At 43.9% G+C, this 23,356-nt stretch overlaps 1 protein-coding gene across 13 annotated transcripts in view; it reads left to right on the top strand.

The window, feature by feature from the left end:
* The first annotated feature begins 1,082 nt into the window (after positions 1-1,082).
* LOC106596219 (butyrophilin subfamily 3 member A2) overlaps positions 1,083-23,356 on the top strand; it is an 80,965-nt gene continuing 58,691 nt past the window's right edge. For 10 of the 13 annotated variants that reach the window (XM_045711775.1, XM_045711774.1, XM_045711777.1 and 7 more), the window contains exons 1-8: positions 1,083-1,334; positions 4,597-4,953; positions 17,390-17,674; positions 17,865-17,978; positions 18,705-18,734; positions 19,242-19,274; positions 19,863-19,895; positions 20,459-20,716. In XM_045711775.1, the coding sequence (XP_045567731.1) occupies positions 1,262-1,334; positions 4,597-4,953; positions 17,390-17,674; positions 17,865-17,978; positions 18,705-18,734; positions 19,242-19,274; positions 19,863-19,895; positions 20,459-20,716 (1,183 nt within the window). In that variant the 5' untranslated portion in view covers positions 1,083-1,261. The remainder of the gene's footprint in view (positions 1,335-4,596; positions 4,954-17,389; positions 17,675-17,864; positions 17,979-18,704; positions 18,735-19,241; positions 19,275-19,862; positions 19,896-20,458; positions 20,717-23,356) is intronic. The other 3 variants (XM_045711780.1, XM_045711783.1, XM_045711784.1) reach the window with 3 other exon arrangements.

Genomic DNA, 23,356 nt, shown 5'->3' on the forward strand with positions numbered 1-23,356 from the left:
AAAGTGAAAGTACCAACCTTTGAAAAATACTCAAAAAAGTACACAGAAAGCTACTCAATTACAGGAAGTTGTAATTCGTTACTTCCCCCCTGAAACTCGGTAATGAATGTTGCAACTGAGGACAGACAATTTTTACACGGCACGTGCTTCAGCACTCGGTGGTCCCGTTCTGTGAGCTTGTGTGGCCTACCACTTCGCGGCTGAGCCGTTGTTGCTCCTAGACGTTTCCACTTCACAATAACACCACTTACAGTTGACCGGGGCAGCTCTAGCAGGGCAGAAATTTGACTAACCGACTTGTTGGAAAGGTGGCATCATATGACCGTGCCACATTGAAAGTCACTGAGCTCTTCAGTAAGGCCATTCTACTGCCAATGTTTGTCAATGGAGATTGCATGGCTGTGTGCATGATTTTATATATCTGTCAGCAACGGGTGTGGCTGAAATAGAATCCACTCATTTGAAGGGGTGTCCACATGTACATATAGTATATCTCTAATAGTATAGTATATCTGTAATAGTGAATTATTCCTGAATCATTAGATAAGTATCATGCAGCAACATGGTGATAACTCTACCTTCCTCTCTGATTAAATTAGTGTAATTTCTGCCATACGGCTCACACCTGTCTAACTAGTCAACAACTGACAGTGAATATCACATATATTTTATATGATCAATGTTCTTGGGTCGTTTCACATCGTAAGTTGTTACTAGTTGAAATATTTACTACAGCCTAGTTGTTGTCACATTTATTTCACAATTCACATTTGTGCGCGTTTGTTTTTAGGACATTTGACATGAAGTTAATGTCCATATCAGAACACTAGATGGAGCTAGATATCGCGAGATGACATGAAGTTAATGTCCATATCAGAGCACTAGATGGAGCTAGATATCGCGAGATGACATGAAGTTAATGTCCATATCAGAACACTAGACTGAGCTAGATATCGCGAGATGACATGAAGTTAACGTCCATATGAGAACACTAGATGGAGCAAGATATCGCGAGATGACATGAAGTTAACGTCCATATGAGAACACTAGATGGAACTAGATATCGCGAGATGATATGCAACTAGAAGTACTGTAAGTGAAAGTGAAAGTAAAGTGTAAAGTGGAAAAGACGTCGTGTTACATTCTGTTCGTTGATAAATTAGCCTTTGGACTGTTTTGGTTTATTTTTCTAAACTCCTAATAGTTTTATTCACCAGTTACAAACCGCTTTACCTTGGAGTCAGACTTGTTTTGTAGTGAAATGAAGACCTTTCCGACCTCGGCGGTCTGGTGTTTAGGGATTCTGTTCATCAGTGTTTCATTGATAACAACAGGTAGGACACAACATTATTCCTTCATTATTTATCCTGTAGGCTATTTTATTATCTGAACATAATATTAACAAGAAAGAAACGGGGCGAATTCAAGTGCAGGAAATGTAGATGTCTTGTCGCCGCTGTGTTGTCTGATCAGACAGGACAGTTTGGGGTGTGGTGGTGCTGTAGGGTGTCTGGTAGACAAACACTATTTACACAATACTAACATACGGAAGGGACTGTTACGAAAGTAGGTTAGGAGAATTAGTTAAGTTTTGGAAAAAGGTAATGGTTATTGAAAATGCTCTCCCAAAAATCGTAGCTATATCGAAGTCGCGTGAAAATAGTGTCCGTCCGTGGTATGCGCACAAAGTAGGAACTATTATTTATTTATTTTGTTTATTTATTTTATTTCACCTTTATTTAACCATGTAGGCAAGTTGAGAACAAGTTCTCATTTACAACTGCGACCTGGCCAAGATAAAGCATAGCAGTTCGACACATATAACAACACAGAGTTACACATGGAGTAAAACAAACGTACAGTCAATAATACAGTAGAAAAATAAGTCTATATACAATGTGAGCAAATGAGGTGAGATAAGGGAGGTAAAGGCAATAAAAAGGTCATGGTGGCGAAGTAAATACAATATATCAAGTAAAACACTGGAATGGTAGATTTGTAGTAGAAGAAAGTGCAAAGTAGAAATAGAGATAATGGGGTGCAAAGGAGCAAAATAAAATAAATACAGTAGGGGAAGAGGTAGTTGTTTGGGCTAAATTATAGATGGGCTATGTACAGGTGCAGTGATATGTGAGCTGCTAAAGGAACTAAAGGAAGTAGTCATGTTTATGACTAAAAAGAGAAGACGTTTTACGATCTTTTGAGTCATAAATATGGCTAAAGCCAAGAAAGAGTAGACACGCCAGGTCGAAATAATGAAGGTTTTGGAACAAGGGTTAAGTTAATGTTGGCCAGGGTCTGACAGCCGGTCCGGTCCTAGTCCTAACTGAGTCTTTCGGCAGCCAATGAAAGAGCTGGTGTTCATAATGCTTTGTTAACTCAGTGTATAGTTTCTAATGGCAGCCTGCAGTACCCCGGTTGGCCTTCAACTTGAGTTACTTAATGAGAGGGGGCAGCACTGAGCTAGCCTGCAACGTCTCTTCCTGGAGTAGCTGAAACAGCCTGCATGTTATGTCTGCATAAATCTCCCACATGAGACGCCATCTTAACTGACTTCATTTGACTTCAATTCACTATTGAGTCTTCACATAGGAGTGAATGGTGTCATAATAGCCAGAATTATGATTTTTCAACGCCGATACCGATACCCTTTATTGGAGGACCAAAAAAACCCGATACCGATTAATCGGCTGATTTTTTTTACTTTTATTTATTTGTAATAATGACAATTACAACAATACTGAATGAACACTTATTTTAACTTAATATAATACATCAATAACATCAATTTAGCCTCAAATAAATAATGAAACATGTTCAATTTGGTTTAAATAATGCAAAAACAAAGTGTTAGAGAAGAAAGTAAAAGTGCAATAAAGCTAACGTTTAAGTTCCTTGCTCAGAACATGAGAACATATGAAAGCTGGTGGTTCCTTTTAACATGAGTCTTCAATATTCCCAGGTAAGATGTTTTAGGTTGTAGTTATTATAGGAATTATAGGACTATTTCTCTCTATACCATTTGTATTTCATATACTTTTGACTATTGGATGTTCTTATAGGCACTTTAGTATTGCCAGTGTAACAGTATAGCTTCCGTCCCTCTCCTCACTCCTACCTGGGCTCAAACCAGGAACACATCGACAAAAGCCACCCTCGAAGCAGCGTTACCCATGCAGAGCAAGTGACGTTTGAAACGCTATTAGCGCGCACCCGGCTAACTAGCTAGTCATTTCACATGGGTTACACCAGCCTCATCTTGGGAGTTGACAGGCTTGAAGTCATAAACAGCGCAATGCATTGTGAAGGGCTGCTGGCAAAACGCACGAAAGTGCTATTTTGAATGAATGCTTACGAGCCTGGTGCTGCCTACCATCGCTCAGTCAGACTGCTCTATCAAATCATAGACTTAATTATAACATAATAACACACAGAAATACGAGCCTTAGGTCATTAATATGGTCGAATCCGATAACTATCATCTCGAAAACAAAACGTTATTCCTGTTACATTGCACAACCTTCAATGTTATGTCATAATTAAGTACAATTCTGGCAAATTAGTTCGCAACGAGCCAGGCGGCCCAAACTGTTGCATATACCCTGACTCTGCGTGCAATGAACGCAAAATGACACAATTTCACTTGGTTAATATTGCCTATTAACCTGGATTTCTTTTAGCTAAATATGCAGGTTTAAAAATATATACTTCTGTGTATTGATTTTAAAGAAAGGCATTGATGTTTATGGTTAGGTACAGTCGTGCAACGATTGGGATTTTTTCGCAAATGCACTTTTGTTAAATCATCCCCCGTTTGGAGAAGTCTGCTGTCTTTGTTAGGAAGAAATAGTCTTCACAGTTCGCAACGAGCCAGGCGGCCCAAACTGCTGCATTTACCCTGACTCTGTTTGCAAGAGAAGTGACACATTTTCCCTAGTTTAAAGAAATTCATGTTAGCAGGCAATATTAACTAAATATGCAGGTTTAAAAATATATACTTGTGTATTGATTTTAAAGAAAGGCATTGATGTTTATGGTTGGAGCAACGTGTACCTAAGCGATTATATGCAACGCAGGACAGGCTAGATAAACTATTAATATCATCAACCATGTGTAGTTAACTAGTGATTATGATTGATTGATTGTTTTTTATAAGATAAGTTTAATGCTAGCTAGCAACTTACCTTGGCTTCTTACTGCATTCGCGTAACAGGCAGGCTCCTCGTGGAGTGCAATGTAAAGCAGGTGGTTAGAGCGTTGGACTAGTTAACCGTAAGGTTGCAAGATTGAATCCCTGAGCTGACAAGGTAAAAATCTGTCGTTCTGCCCCTGAACAAGGCAGTTAACCCACTGTTCCTAGGCTGTCATTGAAATTAAGAATGTGTTCTTAACTGACTTGCCTAGTTAAATAAAGGTATAAAAAAAAAATGGGCCAAATCGGCGTCCAAAAATACCGATTTCCAATTGTTATGAAAACTTGAAATCGGCCCTAATTAATCGGCCATTCCGATTAATCGGTCGACCTCTAGCTAGAATCCATGGAACAACAGGAAGTTACCAGGTATCTTTAACTGGGTGTCATCTGTTTTTCTCCAGGGTCGTCTGAGGTTCAGGTTGTTGGACCGGCTGACCCAGTCGATGCCTTAGCTGGTGATGACATCATTCTACCATGTTCCCTGAAACCCAAAGCCAGTGCTGAGACCATGATAGTGAGGTGGACAAGATTGAACCTGACAACAGAAAACGTCCATCTTTACCGTGATGGTCGAGACTCCAATGAGGACCAGTCTCCATCCTACAGGGGAAGGACATCAATGTTTAATGAAGAACTGAAGAACGGCAACGTCTCCTTAAAGCTGACCAGAGTTACTCTCTCTGATGCTGGAAGCTATATGTGCTTCATTCCAACACTGACCAGCCAGGTGAAGGAAACCACCGTTCAACTCCTTGTTGGTGAGTCATGAATACTGGAGATGTGATCAGAGGTTGTATTGGTAAATCTGGCTAAATGATTGGCTGCTAAAATATCAACATGTCTTCCTCCCTCATCATTCCTTCCTCTGTTATAGATCATGTATTCAGCTGGTCTTCCTTCCTCTGTTATAGATCATGTATTCAGCTGGTCTTCCTTCCTCTGTTATAGATCATGTATTCAGCTGGTCTTCCTCTCTCATCATTCCTTCCTCTGTTATAGATCATGTATTCAGCTGGTCTTCCTCCCTCATCGTTCCTCCCTCTGTTATAGATCATGTATTCAGCTGGTCTTCCTTCCTCTGTTATAGATCATGTATTCAGCTGGTCTTCCTCCCTCTGTTATAGATCATGTATTCAGCTGGTCTTCCTCCCTCATCAGTCCTTCCTCTGTTATAGATCATGTATTCAGCTGGTCTTCCTCCCTCTGTTATAGATCATGTATTCAGCTGGTCTTCCTCCCTCATCAGTCCTTCCTCTGTTATAGATCATGTATTCAGCTGCTCAGCACACAGCCTTTACAACACACTCCTCACACATCAAAACCTCCCACACTGTCACACTGCTGTGTCCTAATATTCCTGCTACCTGCTGTAGTGTCCTAATATTCCTACTACCTGCTGTTGACTCACAGTAGTTACTATGTACTGATAGTAATACATACTATAGAGAAGGTATTGTATAGTCAACAGCATTGTGCTGCTTTGTTAATTGATTTGTCCAAGGCTTTTGACACAGTGAATTATTGATGTTTTTCAAGTAAAGCTGTTGCTGGTTTAATGATTATCTCAGTGTTACATCACAATGTATTCAGGTTGATGACATGACTTCTGACCATCTTTCTGTTAATACTGGAGTGCTGCAGGGTTCTGTTCATGACTTCTGACCATCTTTCTGTTAATACTGGAGTGCTGCAGGGTTCTGTTCATGACTTCTGACCATCTTTCTGTTAATACTGGAGTGCTGCAGGGTTCTGTTCATGACTTCTGACCATCTTTCTGTTAATACTGGAGTGCTGCAGGGTTCTGTTCATGACTTCTGACCATCTTTCTGTTAATACTGGAGTGCTGCAGGGTTCTGTTCATGACTTCTGACCATCTTTCTGTTAATACTGGAGTGCTGCAGGGTTCTGTTCATGACTTCTGACCATCTTTCTGTTAATACTGGAGTGCTGCAGGGTTCTGTTCATGACTTCTGACCATCTTTCTGTTAATACTGGAGTGCTGCAGGGTTCTGTTCATGACTTCTGACCATCTTTCTGTTAATACTGGAGTGCTGCAGGGTTCTGTTCATGACTTCTGACCATCTTTCTGTTAATACTGGAGTGCTGCAGGGTTCTGTTCATGACTTCTGACCATCTTTCTGTTAATACTGGAGTGCTGCAGGGTTCTGTTCTTGGGCCATTATTGTTCACTATCTGTGTAAATAACTTGTGTGAAACCATTGCTGATGAAAGGTCCATCTATGAAGATGAGACATCATCTATAACCCTGATCCCACACTAGATCAGGAAGTGTTTAATGTTGTTGATTAGGTATTTCTCAAATAGCAGGAAGTGTTTGTTGTCATCATCACCTCTTTCAGATCAAATTGGTCCTAAATGCAGAGAAAATCTAACTAATGGTCATGATCAAGAAAGCAACCCTGCCTCAGATAGTCACTTATCAAAACCAGCATCATCACTACCTGCTCATCAACCCTGCCTCAGATAGTCACTTATCAAAACCAGCATCATCACTAGCTGCTCATCAACCCTGCCTCAGATAGTCACTTATCAAAACCAGCATCATCACTACCTGCTCATCAACCCTGCCTCAGATAGTCACTTATCAAAACCAGCATCATCACTACCTGCTCATCAACCCTGCCTCAGATAGTCACTTATCAAAACCAGCATCATCACTACCTGCTCATCAACCCTGCCTCAGATAGTCACTTATCAAAACCAGCATCATCACTACCTGCTCATCAACCCTGCCTCAGATAGTCACTTATCAAAACCAGCATCATCACTACCTGCTCATCAACCCTGCCTCAGATAGTCACTTATCAAAACCAGCATCATCACTAGCTGCTCATCAACCCTGCCTCAGATAGTCACTTATCAAAACCAGCATCATCACTACCTGCTCATCAACCCTGCCTCAGATAGTCACTTATCAAAACCAGCATCATCACTACCTGCTCATCAACCCTGCCTCAGATAGTCACTTATCAAAACCAGCATCATCACTACCTGCTCATCAACCCTGCCTCAGATAGTCACTTATCAAAACCAGCATCACCACTACCTGCTCATCAACCCTGCCTCAGATAGTCACTTATCAAAACCAGCATCATCACTACCTGCTCATCAACCCTGCCTCAGATAGTCACTTATCAAAACCAGCATCATCACTACCTGCTCATCAACCCTGCCTCAGATAGTCACTTATCAAAACCAGCATCATCACTACCCTGCTCATCAACCCTGCCTCAGATAGTCACTTATCAAAACCAGCATCATCACTACCTGCTCATCAACCCTGCCTCAGATAGTCACTTATCAAAACCAGCATCATCACTAGCTGCTCATCAACCCTGCCTCAGATAGTCACTTATCAAAACCAGCATCATCACTCCCTGCTCATCAACCCTGCCTCAGATAGTCACTTATCAAAACCAGCATCATCACTCCCTGCTCATCAACCCTGCCTCAGATAGTCACTTATCAAAACCAGCATCACCACTACCTGCTCATCAACCCTGCCTCAGATAGTCACTTATCAAAACCAGCATCATCACTACCTGCTCATCAACCCTGCCTCAGATAGTCACTTATCAAAACCAGCATCATCACTACCTGCTCATCAACCCTGCCTCAGATAGTCACTTATCAAAACCAGCATCATCACTACCTGCTCATCAACCCTGCCTCAGATAGTCACTTATCAAAACCAGCATCATCACTACCTGCTCATCAACCCTGCCTCAGATAGTCACTTATCAAAACCAGCATCATCACTACCTGCTCATCAACCCTGCCTCAGATAGTCACTTATCAAAACCAGCATCATCACTACCTGCTCATCAACCCTGCCTCAGATAGTCACTTATCAAAACCAGCATCATCACTAGCTGCTCATCAACCCCTGCCTCAGATAGTCACTTATCAAAACCAGCATCATCACTCCCTGCTCATCAACCCTGCCTCAGATAGTCACTTATCAAAACCAGCATCATCACTCCCTGCTCATCAACCCTGCCTCAGATAGTCACTTATCAAAACCAGCATCACCACTACCTGCTCATCAACCCTGCCTCAGATAGTCACTTATCAAAACCAGCATCATCACTACCTGCTCATCAACCCTGCCTCAGATAGTCACTTATCAAAACCAGCATCATCACTACCTGCTCATCAACCCTGCCTCAGATAGTCACTTATCAAAACCAGCATCATCACTAGCTGCTCATCAACCCTGCCTCAGATAGTCACTTATCAAAACCAGCATCATCACTACCTGCTCATCAACCCTGCCTCAGATAGTCACTTATCAAAACCAGCATCATCACTACCTGCTCATCAACCCTGCCTCAGATAGTCACTTATCAAAACCAGCATCATCACTACCTGCTCATCAACCCTGCCTCAGATAGTCACTTATCAAAACCAGCATCATCACTACCTGCTCATCAACCCTGCCTCAGATAGTCACTTATCAAAACCAGCATCATCACTACCTGCTCATCAACCCTGCCTCAGATAGTCACTTATCAAAACCAGCATCATCACTACCTGCTCATCAACCCTGCCTCAGATAGTCACTTATCAAAACCAGCATCATCACTACCTGCTCATCAACCCTGCCTCAGATAGTCACTTATCAAAACCAGCATCATCACTACCTGCTCATCAACCCTGCCTCAGATAGTCACTTATCAAAACCAGCATCATCACTACCTGCTCATCAACCCTGCCTCAGATAGTCACTTATCAAAACCAGCATCATCACTACCTGCTCATCAACCCTGCCTCAGATAGTCACTTATCAAAACCAGCATCACCACTACCTGCTCATCAACCCTGCCTCAGTCACTTATCAAAACCAGCATCATCACTACCTGCTCATCAACCCTGCCTCAGATAGTCACTTATCAAAACCAGCATCACCACTACCTGCTCATCAACCCTGCCTCAGTCACTTATCAAAACCAGCATCATCACTACCTGCTCATCAACCCTGCCTCAGATAGTCACTTATCAAAACCAGCATCATCACTACCTGCTCATCAACCCTGCCTCAGATAGTCACTTATCAAAACCAGCATCATCACTACCTGCTCATCAACCCTGCCTCAGATAGTCACTTATCAAAACCAGCATCATCACTACCTGCTCATCAACCCAGCCTCAGATAGTCACTTATCAAAACCAGCATCATCACTACCTGCTCATCAACCCTGCCTCAGATAGTCACTTATCAAAACCAGCATCATCACTACCTGCTCATCAACCCTGCCTCAGATAGTCACTTATCAAAACCAGCATCATCACTACCTGCTCATCAACCCTGCCTCAGATAGTCACTTATCAAAACCAGCATCATCACTAGCTGCTCATCAACCCTGCCTCAGATAGTCACTTATCAAAACCAGCATCATCACTACCTGCTCATCAACCCTGCCTCAGATAGTCACTTATCAAAACCAGCATCATCACTACCTGCTCATCAACCCTGCCTCAGATAGTCACTTATCAAAACAAGCCACTAGAGGTGATGTCATCAAGTAGGGATGTACTTTAATCATCATTATAATACATGGAAATACACTACATTACCAAAGGTTTGTGGACACCTGCTCATCGAACATGTCATTCCAAAATCATGGAGTTGGTCCCCCTTTGCTGCTATAACAGCCTCCACTATTCTGGGAAGGCTTTCCACTAGATGATGGAACATTGTTGTGGGGACTTTCTTCCAATCCAACCACGAGGTCAGGCACTGATGTTGGGCGATTAGGCCTGGCTCGCTTTCCATTTCATCCCAACGGGGTTTTACATGGATAAAGAGAGGAGTGGACTCAGAGACATCAGACTAAACAAGACTTGGATAAAGAGAGGGGTGGGCTCAGAGGGGATGTATCAGGGGAGGGTTGGGATTTTAACACCACTGTATGACTGTATATAGACACTAGCCACTCTACCATGCTGCTGTTAGATTGGTAACCAACACTAGACACTCCACCATGCTGCTGTTAGATTGGTAACCAACACTAGACACTCTACCATGCTGCTGTTAGATTGGTAACCAACACTAGACACTCTACCATGCTGCTGTTAGATTGGTAACCAACACTAGACACTCTACCATGCTGCTGTTAGATTGGTAACCAACACTAGACACTCTACCATGCTGCTGTTAGATTGGTAACCAACACTAGACACTCTACCATGCTGCTGTTAGACTGGTAACCAACACTAGACACTCTACCATGCTGCTGTTAGATTGGTAACCAACACTAGACACTCTACCATGCTGCTGTTAGATTGGTAACCAACACTAGACACTCTACCATGCTGCTGTTAGATTGGTAACCAACACTAGACACTCTACCATGCTGCTGTTAGATTGGTAACCAACACTAGACACTCTACCATGCTGCTGTTAGACTGGTAACCAACACTAGACACTCTACCATGCTGCTGTTAGATTGGTAACCAACACTAGACACTCTACCATGCTGCTGTTAGATTGGTAACCAACACTAGACACTCTACCATGCTGCTGTTAGATTGGTAACCAACACTAGACACTCTACCATGCTGCTGTTAGATTGGTAACCAACACTAGACACTCTACCATGCTGCTGTTAGATCAACAACTACAGGAAGTGTTTGGTTGGAGTCATTACAGATAAAGGTGGTTCAACCAGTTATTGAGTATTATTGGGAATTACTTTTTCACACAGGGGAGTGTTGCATAACTTTGGTAATTAAATAAGTACTTTTTTTGTTATTTGTAAACTCAGGTTCCCTTTATCTAATACGGTAGTATATATACTGAAGGTAACCCATACAAATTAATGGAAGTATGGAGGTATGTATATATAGATATCTACACTAGATATTACACTATATATTACACTGATTAACTACACTATATACACTGCTCAAAAAAATAAAGGGAACACTTAAACAACACATCCTAGATCTGAATGAATGAAATAATCTTATTAAATACTTTTTTCTTTACATAGTTGAATGTGCTGACAACAAAATCACACAAAAATAATCAATGGTAATCCAATTTATCAACCCATGGAGGTCTGGATTTGGAGTCACACTCAAAATTAAAGTGGAAAACCACACTACAGGCTGATCCAACTTTGATGTAATGTCCTTAAAACTAGTCAAAATGAGGCTCAGTAGTGTGTGTGGCCTCCACGTGCCTGTATGACCTCCCTACAACGCCTGGGCATGCTCCTGATGAGGTGGCAGATGGTCTCCTGAGGGATCTCCTCCCAGACCTGGACTAAAGCATCCGCCAACTCCTGGACAGTCTGTGGTGCAACGTGGCGTTGGTGGATGGAGTGAGACATGATGTCCCAGATGTGCTCAATTGGATTCAGGTCTGGGGAACGGGCGGGCCAGTCCATAGCATCAATGCCTTCCTCTTGCAGGAACTGCTGACACACTCCAGCCACATGAGGTCTAGCATTGTCTTGCATTAGGAGGAACCCAGGGCCAACCGCACCAGCATATGGTCTCACAAGGGGTCTGAGGATCTCATCTCGGTACCTAATGGCAGTCAGGCTACCTCTGGCGAGCACATGGAGGGCTGTGCGGCCCCCCAAAGAAATGCCACCCCACACCATGACTGACCCACCGCCAAACCGGTCATGCTGGAGGATGTTGCAGGCAGCAGAACGTTCTCCACGGCGTCTCCAGACTCTGTCACGTCTGTCACAGTGCTCAGTGTGAACCTGCTTTCATCTGTGAAGAGCACAGGGCACCAGTGGCGAATTTGCCAATCTTGGTGTTCTCTGGCAAATGCCAAACGTCCTGCACGGTGTTGGGCTGTAAGCACAACCCCCACCTGTGGACGTCGGGCCCTCATACCACCCTCATGGAGTCTGTTTCTGACCGTTTGAGCAGACACATGCACATTTGTGGCCTGCTGGAGGTCATTTTGCAGGGCTCTGGCAGTGCTCCCCCTGCTCCTCCTTGCACAAAGGCTGAGGTAGCGGTCCTGCTGCTGGGTTGTTGCCCTCCTACGGCCTCCTCCACGTCTCCTGATGTACTGGCCTGTCTCCTGGTAGCGCCTCCATGCTCTGGACACTACGCTGACAGACACAGCAAACCTTCTTGCCACAGCTCGCATTGATGTGCCATCCTGGATGAGCTGCACTACCTGAGCCACTTGTGTGGTTTGTAGACTCCGTCTTATGCTACCACTAGAGTGAAAGCACCGCCAGCATTCAAAAGTGACCAAAACATCAGCCAGGAAGCATAGGAACTGAGAAGTGGTCTGTGGTTACCACCTGCAGAACCACTCCTTTATTGGGGGTGTCTTGCTAATTGCCTATAATTTCCACCTGTTGTCTATTCCATTTGCACAATAGCATGTGAAATTTATTGTCAATCAGTGTTGCTTCCTAAGTGGACAGTTTGATTTCACAGAAGTGTGATTGACTTGGAGTTACATTGTGTTGTTTAAGTGTTCCCTTTATTTTTTTGAGCAGTATATATATATTTGTAAGTTTGCATATTGTGACTGTTTGATTGTACTTTCCAAGGGTAGAGATGCAGGATCTGTGTGTGTGCTTGACTGTGTCTGAGATGTTATAAATTATATGCATTTTGTGAAAAATGTTTAGAATTGTTTTTTCTCCAAAAACAAGGGTAGAATTGTTCTGCAAGCATATATACACCTACAGTGATTAATTGTATTATTCATTTATTTTCGACAAAACTAATGATTGACTTCATTGTATTCAGTTCAATTGAATCGAATCACGTGAATCAAAATAATAATTTGTGAATTGTGGACATTAATTTTTGGAAAAAATATTGTGGCTTCAAAACTTGTTTTGTAGATACTTCCAGTTGATTTGGCCATCCAATGTATGGGACATTGCAACTCAATAGATGCTAGTCAGCCTGCAAAGTAAACTTCTTAGGCAGCTAAGATAAATTACTGAACTAGAAAAGGTTCATTTCATGAAGAACATGGACTTGCTATAGTTGAATAAAACGATGTGTAGCCACCATAGCCATTTGATCTTTGATATATTGAATGAGCTAATTATTTCTAAAGGCATAAAGTGTATTTGGTTGTAATGTTGCAATGTTTTACATCAACGGTGGTCCACCGTCCTCCAGGATAGATAATGGGTGATCCACCGTCCTCCAGGATAGATAATGGGTGGTCCACCGTCCTCCAGGATAGATAATGGGTGGTCCACCGTCCTCCAGGATAGATAATGGGTGATCCACCGTCCTCCAGGATAGATAATGGGTGATCCACCGTCCTCCAGGATAGATAATGGGTGGTCCACCGTCCTCCAGGATAGATAATGGGTGATCCACCGTCCTCCAGGATAGATAATGGGTGGTCCACCGCCCTCCAGGATAGATAATGGGTGATCCACCGTCCCCCAGGATAGATAATGGGTGATCCACCGTCCTCCAGGATAGATAATGGGTGATCCACCGTCCTCCAGGATAGATAATGGGTGATCCACCGTCCTCCAGGATAGATAATGGGTGATCCACCGTCCTCCAGGATAGATAATGGGTGATCCACCGTCCTCCAGGATAGATAATGGGTGATCCACCGTCCTCCAGGATAGATAATGGGTGGTCCACCGTCCTCCAGGATAGATAATGGGTGATCCACCGTCCTCCAGGATAGATAATGGGTGATCCACCGTCCTCCAGGATAGATAATGGGTGATCCACCGTCCTCCAGGATAGATAATGGGTGATCCACCGTCCTCCAGGATAGATAATGGGTGATCCACCGTCCTCCAGGATAGATAATGGGTGATCCACCGTCCTCCAGGATAGATAATGGGTGATCCACCGTCCTCCAGGATAGATAATGGGTGGTCCACCGTCCTCCAGGATAGATAATGGGTGGTCAGCCGTCCTCCAGGATAGATAATGGGTGGTCCACCGTCCTCCAGGAGAGATAATGGGTGGTCCACCGTCCTACAGGAGAGATGATGGGTGTGCAGGCTTTTATTCCAGTCCCCCTCTAACAAACCACATTGATGTGTTTGAGCAGGGCTTGATCAAAAGCCTGCACACTCAGTATCTCTCCTGGCTGAGGGTTGACCACCCAGTATCTCTCCTGGCTGAGGGTTGACCACCCAGTATCTCTGCTGGCTGAGGGTTGACCACCCAGTATCTCTGCTGACTGAGGGTTGACCACCCAGTATCTCTCCAGACTGAGGGTTGACCACCCATTATCTCTCCTGGCTGAGGGTTGACCACCCAGTATCTCTGCTGACTGAGGGTTGACCACCCAGTATCTCTCCTGGCTGAGGGTTGACCACCCAGTATCTCTCCTGGCTGAGGGTTGACCACCCAGTATCTCTGCTGACTGAGGGTTGACCACCCAGTATCTCTCCAGACTGAGGGTTGACCACTCAGTATCTCTCCTGGCTGAGGGTTGACCACCCAGTATCTCTGCTGACTGAGGGTTGACCACCCAGTATCTCTGCTGACTGAGGGTTGACCACCCAGTATCTCTCCTGGCTGAGGGTTGACCACCCAGTATCTCTCCTGGCTGAGGGTTGACCACCCAGTATCTCTGCTGACTGAGGGTTGACCACCCAGTATCTCTGCTGACTGAGGGTTGACCACCCAGTATCTCTCCTGACTGAGGGTTGACCACCCAGTATCTCTCCTGACTGAGGGTTGACCACCCAGTATCTCTGCTGACTGAGGGTTGACCACCCAGTATCTCTGCTGACTGAGGGTTGACCACCCAGTATCTCTCCTGGCTGAGGGTTGACCACCCAGTATCTCTCCAGACTGAGGGTTGACCACCCAGTATCTCTCCAGACTGAGGGTTGACCACCCAGTATCTCTCCTGGCTGAGGGTTGACCACCCAGTATCTCCAGACTGACGGTTGACCACCCAGTATCTCTGCTGGCTGAGGGTTGACCACCCAGTATCTCCAGACTGAGGGTTGACCACCCAGTATCTCTCCAGACTGAGGGTTGACCACCCAGTATCTCTCCAGACTGAGGGTTGACCACCCAGTATCTCTGCTGGCTGAGGGTTGACCACCCAGTATCTCTGCTGACTGAGGGTTGACCACCCAGTATCTCTGTTGACTGAGGGTTGACCACCCAGTATCTCTCCAGACTGAGGGTTGACCACCCAGTATCTCTGCTGACTGAGGGTTGACCACCCAGTATCTCTGCTGACTGAGGGTTGACCACCCAGTATCTCTGCTGACTGAGGGTTGACCACCCAGTATCTCTGCTGGCTGAGGGTTGACCACCCAGTATCTCTGCTGACTGAGGGTTGACCACCCAGTATCTCTGTTGACTGAGGGTTGACCACCCAGTATCTCTCCAGACTGAGGGTTGACCACCCAGTATCTCTGCTGACTGAGGGTTGACCACCCAGTATCTCTGCTGACTGAGGGTTGACCACCCAGTATCTCTGCTGACTGAGGGTTGACCACCCAGTATCTCTCCTGACTGAGGGTTGACCACCCAGTATCTCTCCTGACTGAGGGTTGACCACCCAGTATCTCTCCTGACTGAGGGTTGACCACCCAGTATCTCTGCTGACTGAGGGTTGACCACCCAGTATCTCTGCTGACTGAGGGTTGACCACATGAGTTTTATACAGTAGCCTAACGGGTATTCTACTTTGGGGGGGTTAAGTGCCTTGATCAATGACAGGAGATGGTACATAAGATTAGAGAGCAGCTTCCCAGTGTTGATACCACATTACACTTACTTTTCTATATCTACATAGAGACACCACCAACTGTTGAACATGGACATTTTGTTTAGTCATGGAGAAGTCATGAAATTACATCTGTCAACATGTGTATGAACCCTGTATCTGTAGGTGCTGTATCTCAGCCAGTGATCTGTTTTATCTGGTATCTGTGTAGGTGCTGTATCTCAGCCAGTGATCTGTTTTATCTGGTATCTGTGTAGGTGCTGTATCTCAGCCAGTGATCTGTTTTATCTGGTATCTGTAGGTGCTGTATCTCAGCCAGTGATCTGTTTTATCTTGTATCGGTGTAGGTGCTGTATCTCAGCCAGTGATCTGTTTTATCTGGTATCTGTGTAGGTGCTGTATCTCAGCCAGTGATCTGTTTTATCTGGTATCTGTGTAGGTGTTGTATCTCAGCCAGTGATCTGTTTTATCTGGTATCTGTGTAGGTGCTGTATCTCAGCCAGTGATCTGTTTTATCTGGTATCTGTGTAGGTGTTGTATCTCAGCCAGTGATCTGTTTTATCTGGTATCTGTGTAGGTGCTGTATCTCAGCCAGTGATCTGTTTTATCTTGTATCTGTGTAGGTGCTGTATCTCAGCCAGTGATCTGTTTTATCTGGTATCTGTGTAGGTGCTGTATCTCAGCCAGTGATCTGTTTTATCTTGTATCTGTGTAGGTGCTGTATCTCAGCCAGTGATCTGTTTTATCTTGTATCTGTGTAGGTGCTGTATCTCAGCCAGTGATCTGTTTTATCTGGTATCTGTGTAGGTGCTGTATCTCAGCCAGTGATCTGTTTTATCTTGTATCTGTGTAGGTGCTGTATCTCAGCCAGTGATCTGTTTTATCTGGTATCTGTGTAGGTGCTGTATCTCAGCCAGTGATCAGTTTTATCTGGTATCTGTAGGTGCTGTATCTCAGCCAGTGATCTGTTTTTATCTTGTATCTGTGTAGGTGCTGTATCTCAGCCAGTGATCTGTTTTATCTTGTATCTGTGTAGGTGCTGTATCTCAGCCAGTGATCAGTTTTATCTGGTATCTGTGTAGGTGCTGTATCTCAGCCAGTGATCTCTGTTTTATCTTGTATCTGTGTAGGTGCTGTATCTCAGCCAGTGATCTGTTTTATCTTGTATCTGTGTAGGTGTTGTATCTCAGCCAGTGATCTGTTTTATCTGGTATCTGTGTAGGTGCTGTATCTCAGCCAGTGATCTGTTTTATCTGGTATCTGTGTAGGTGCTGTATCTCAGCCAGTGATCTGTTTTATCTGGTATCTGTGTAGGTGCTGTATCTCAGCCAGTGATCTCTGTTTTATCTTGTATCTGTGTAGGTGCTGTATCTCAGCCAGTGATCTGTTTTATCTTGTATCTGTGTAGGTGCTGTATCTCAGCCAGTGATCTGTTTTATCTGGTATCTGTGTAGGTGCTGTATCTCAGCCAGTGATCTCTGTTTTATCTTGTATCGGTGTAGGTGCTGTATCTCAGCCAGTGATATCTATTGATGGAACTAAAGACTGGGGGGTGGTCCTGAAGTGTGAGTCTGGAGGCTGGTTTCCTGAACCTGAGATGGAGTGGCTGGACAGTTCTGGAACCATCCTCCCTGCTGATGGACCTCCAGAGAGACACAGGGACTCAGAGGGCCTCTACACTGTGAGACGACATGTCACCGTGAACCAGACTGACACCAACAGGTTCACCTGTAGAGTTCAACAGCAGGAGATCAACCACATGAAGGAGACAGAGATTCATGTCCCAGGTGAGGTCTTCATTGGTTAACCCAAATACCTGAGACCTCTAGTTAGTTAGACTAGTTAGTGGAGGACGGTTTCCTAAGGGATGACCTGATTGGTCTGTTTTCAGTAGTACTGTATTTATAAATGATGCTTTACTTCCTGTACAGTATATATGTAGTGTTGTAATGGTTTGACATGGCTTCTCTGTTTCAGATGACGTGTTTCCTAAATCACACGTAGGGTTGATTGTTGGTCTACTAGCAGCAGCTGTTGTAGTTCTTACAGCTTCAGCTGGTGGTGTCTACTGGTGGAGAAAACATATGAAAGGTGAGTTTAACCTTGATGTGTCATCATTAAGAGTCCCTCAGTCAGAGATATTAAACATACTGAAGGTGAGTTTAACCTGATCTCTGACTGGTCCCATGACCGATATCCTGTTCATTAGACTCTATTTATTTATACCAGGTTACCTTCAGACCAGTCCTGTATTAGATCAGGATATAACTAGGAATGATCCATATCCTGTCCATTAGACTCTATTCATTTATACCAGGTTACCTTCAGTCCTGTATTAGATCAGGATATAACTAGGAATGATCCATATCCTGTCCATTAGACTCTATTCATTTATACCAGGTTACCTTCAGACCAGTCCTGTATTAGATCAGGATATAACTAGGAATGATCCATATCCTGTCCATTAGACTCTATTCATTTATACCAGGTTACCTTCAGACCAGTCCTGTATTAGATCAGGATATAACTAGGAATGACCCATATCCTGTCCATTAGACTCTATTCATTTATACCAGGTTACCTTCAGACCTGTATTAGATCAGGATATAACTATATATAGGTACCAGTGTGAAGCTTGTAGAGCAAAATGGGTGAAATACCTTTTTAGACCCCCAGACACTAAAGTCAGAGTTTAGTTTAGCATTATGCTAATTAGATTACCGAGTGGAAACAGACATCCAGGCTTTTAATGATTATTAATTATTATTGTACTTTTTACTATATTGCTTTTACACATGTGTTGTATTTTGTCTACAGAGAAGCAAAGACAACGATGGGAAGAACGAGGTAAGTGGTCTGGTGTCTTGTTAGAGTTTCACATAAAGAGATTATGATCATTACTATAATACTGATGGGTCAACTGTTAATCACAGACCTCATGGTTTATTACTATAATACTGATGGGTCAACTGTTAATCACAGACCTCATGGTTTATTACTATAATACTGATGGGTCAACTGTTAATCACAGACCTCATGGTTTATTACTATAATACTGATGGGTCAACTGTTAATCACAGACCTCATGGTTTATTACTATAATACTGATGGGTCAACTGTTAATCACAGACCTCATGGTTTATTACTATAATACTGATGGCTCAACTGTTAATCCCAGACCTCATGCTTTTAATGGTTATAATGTATATTCATTTGTGTTTTTAATAGACCGTATATATTTGTGTGTGTGTTTACAATCAGAAAACACAGAACATTAATCAATGTTCATGTTTCCAGGCTTTTTAGTGACTATTATTGTAATGCTTTTATACATTTGTTTTATTTTGTCTACAGATAAGAAGATTATAAAAGATTTGGAAGAACGAAGTAAGTGGGCTGTTGTCTTGTTAGAGTTTCACATATAGAGATTATGATTATTACTATAATACTGATGGGTCAACTGTTAATCACAGACCTCATGGTTTATTACTATAATACTGATGGGTCAACTGTTAATCACAGACCTCATGGTTTATTACTATAATACTGATGGGTCAACTGTTAATCACAGACCTCATGGTTTATTACTATAATACTGATGGGTCAACTGTTAATCACAGACCTCATGGTTTATTACTATAATACTGATGGCTCAACTGTTAATCACAGACCTCATGGTTTATTACTATAATACTGATGGATCAACTGTTAATCACAGACCTCATGGTTTATTACTATAATACTGATGGGTCAACTGTTAATCACAGACCTCGTGGTTTATTACTATAATACTGATGGGTCAACTGTTAATCACAGACCTCATGGTTTATTACTATAATACTGATGGATCAACTGTTAATCACAGACCTCATGGTTTATTACTATAATACTGATGGGTCAACTGTTAATGGTTTTAATGGTTATACTGTATATTAATTTGTGTTTTAAGACCTGTGTGGTTCCTTGTGTCTACAGTGAAGGACTATAAATTGGAACAGGAAAAAAGGCGTAAGTATACAGTATCTGACTAGTAATGTCCTCTTGTTCTACAGTATATAACTCTACATCTAACCTGACTAGTAATGTCCTCTTGTTCTACAGTATATAACTCTTACATCTAACCTGACTAGTAATGTCCTCTTGTTCTACAGTATATAACTCTACATCTAACCTGACTAGTAATGTCCTCTTGTTCTACAGTATATAACTCTACATCTAACCTGACTAGTAATGTCCTCTTGTTCTACAGTATATAACTCTACATCTAACCTGACTAGTAATGTCCTCTTGTTCTACAGTATATAACTCTACATCTAACCTGACTAGTAATGTCCTCTTGTTCTACAGTATATAACTCTACATCTAACCTGACTAGTAATGTCCTCTTGTTCTACAGTATATAACTCTACATCTAACCTGTCTAGTAATGTCCTCTTGTTCTACAGTATATAACTCTACATCTAACCTGACTAGTAATGTCCTCTTGTTCTACAGTATATAACTCTACATCTAACCTGACTAGTAATGTCCTCTTGTTCTACAGTATATAACTCTACATCTAACCTGACTAGGTGATGCCCAGTTTGTGACCAGAAACAAGGACCACCTCATTCAGAATGTTTCCGAGGGGAAATCCATAGCATCTGAGCTGCACAAGAAGGACTTGATCCCTGATGAGATGAACTCTCAGATCAGTGCTGCCGGGACCAGCCAGGACCAGATGAGACTGTTGTTCAAGGCCCTAGAAGAAGCAGAAGACACAACAAGAGTGAAATCTACATTTTACAAGATTCTACTGGATCTGGAACCTGACGTTGTCAAAGACCTGGGTAAGAACCTCTCTTCCTCTGGTTACATATCACTGGAATATAAACCTTATCTAGTCTATCACCTGGGTAAGAACCTCTCTACCTCTGGTTACATATCACTGGAATATAAACCTTATCTAGTCTATCACCTGGGTAAGAACCTCTCTATCTCTGGTTACATATCACTGGAATATAAACCTGATCTAGTCTATCACCTGGGTAAGAACCTCTCTACCTCTGGTTACATATCACTGGAATATAAACCTGATCTAGTCTATCACCTGGGTAAGAACCTCTCTACCTCTGGTTACATATCACTGGAATATAAACCTTATCTAGTCTATCACCTGGGTAAGAACCTCTCTACCTCTGGTTACATATCACTGGAATATAAACCTTATCTAGTCTATCACCTGGGTAAGAACCTCTCTACCTCTGGTTACATATCACTGGAATATAAACCTGATCTAGTCTATCACCTGGGTAAGAACCTCTCTACCTCTGGTTACATATCACTGGAATATAAACCTTATCTAGTCTATCACCTGGGTAAGAACCTCTCTACCTCTGGTTACATATCACTGGAATATAAACCTTATCTAGTCTATCACCTGGGTAAGAACCTCTCTACCTCTGGTTACATATCACTGGAATATAAACCTTATCTAGTCTATCACCTGGGTAAGAACCTCTCTACCTCTGGTTACATATCACTGGAATATAAACCTTATCTAGTCTATCACCTGGGTAAGAACCTCTCTACCTCTGGTTACATATCACTGGAATATAAACCTTATCTAGTCTATCACCTGGGTAAGAACCTCTCTACCTCTGGTTACATATCACTGGAATATAAACCTTATCTAGTCTATCACCTGGGTGAGAACCTCTCTACCTCTGGTTACATATCACTGGAATATAAACCTTATCTAGTCTATCACCTGGGTAAGAACCTCTCTACCTCTGGTTACATATCACTGGAATATAAACCTTATCTAGTCTATCACCTGGGTAAGAACCTCTCTACCTCTGGTTACATATCACTGGAATATAAACCTTATCTAGTCTATCACCTGGGTAAGAACCTCTCTACTGGCTGTACTGGGTAGACCAGAGGAACCAGGCTCTGAGGGGTGACCAGTCCTCTTCTGGCTGTACTGGGTAGACCAGAGGAACCAGGCTCTGAGGGGTGACCAGTCCTCTACTGGCTGTACTGGGTAGACCAGAGGAACCAGGCTCTGAGGGGTGACCAGTCCTCTTCTGGCTGTACTGGGTAGACCAGAGGATCCAGGCTCTGAGGGGTGACCAGTCCTCTACTGGCTATACTGTGTAGAGAAGAACCAGGCTCTGAGGGGTGACCAGTCCTCTACTGGCTGTACTGGGTAGACCAGAGGAACCAGGCTCTGAGGGGTGACCAGTCCTCTACTGGCTGTACTAGGTAAACCAGAGGAACCAGGCTCTGAGGGGTGACCAGTCCTCTACTGGCTGTACTGGGTAGAGAGTAACCAGGCTCTGAGGGGTGACCAGTCCTCTACTGGCTGTACTGGGTAGACCAGAGGAACCAGGCTCTCAGGGGTGACCAGTCCTCTACTGGCTGTACTGGGTAGACCAGAGGAACCAGGCTCTGAGGGGTGACCAGTCCTCTACTGGCTGTACTGGGTAGACCAGAGGAACCAGGCTCTGAGGGGTGACCAGTCCTCTACTGGCTGTACTGGGTAGACCAGAGGAACCAGGCTCTGAGGGGTGACCAGTCCTCTACTGGCTGTACTCGGTAGACCAGAGGAACCAGGCTCTGAGGGGTGACCAGTCCTCTACTGGCTGTACTGGGTAGAGAGGAACCAGACTCTGAGGGGTGACCAGTCCTCTACTGGCTGTACTGGGTAGACCAGAGGAACCAGGCTCTGAGGGGTGACCAGTCCTCTACTGGCTGTACTGGGTAGACCAGAGGAACCAGGCTCTGAGGGGTGACCAGTCCTCTACTGGCTGTACTGGGTAGAGAGTAACCAGGCTCTGAGGGGTGACCAGTCCTCTACTGGCTGTACTGGGTAGAGAGGAACCAGGCTCTGAGGGGTGACCAGTCCTCTACTGGCTGTACTGGGTAGACCAGAGGAACCAGGCTCTGAGGGGTGACCAGTCCTCTACTGGCTGTACTGGGTAGACCAGAGGAAGCAGGCTCTGAGGGGTGACCAGTCCTCTACTGGCTGTACTGGGTAGACCAGAGGAACCAGGCTCTGAGGGGTGACCAGTCCTCTACTGGCTGTACTGGGTAGACCAGAGGAACCAGGCTCTGAGGGGTGACCAGTCCTCTACTGGCTGTACTGGGTAGACCAGAGGAACCAGGCTCTGAGGGGTGACCAGTCCTCTACTGGCTGTACTCGGTAGACCAGAGGAACCAGGCTCTGAGGGGTGACCAGTCTTCTACTGGCTGTACTGTGTAGAGAGGAACCAGGCTCTGAGGGGTGACCAGTCCTCTACTGGCTGTACTGGGTAGAGAGGAACCAGGCTCTGAGGGGTGACCAGTCCTCTACTGACTGTACTGGGTAGAGAGGAACCAGGCTCTGAGGGGTGACCAGTCCTCTACTGGCTGTACTGGGTAGAGAGGAACCAGGCTCTGAGGGGTGACCAGTCCTCTACTGACTGTACTGGGTAGAGAGGAACCAG

The sequence above is a fragment of the Salmo salar genome, unplaced genomic scaffold (assembly GCF_905237065.1).
Source record: "Salmo salar unplaced genomic scaffold, Ssal_v3.1, whole genome shotgun sequence".
In the NCBI taxonomy this organism is placed as follows: Eukaryota; Metazoa; Chordata; class Actinopteri; order Salmoniformes; family Salmonidae; genus Salmo; species Salmo salar.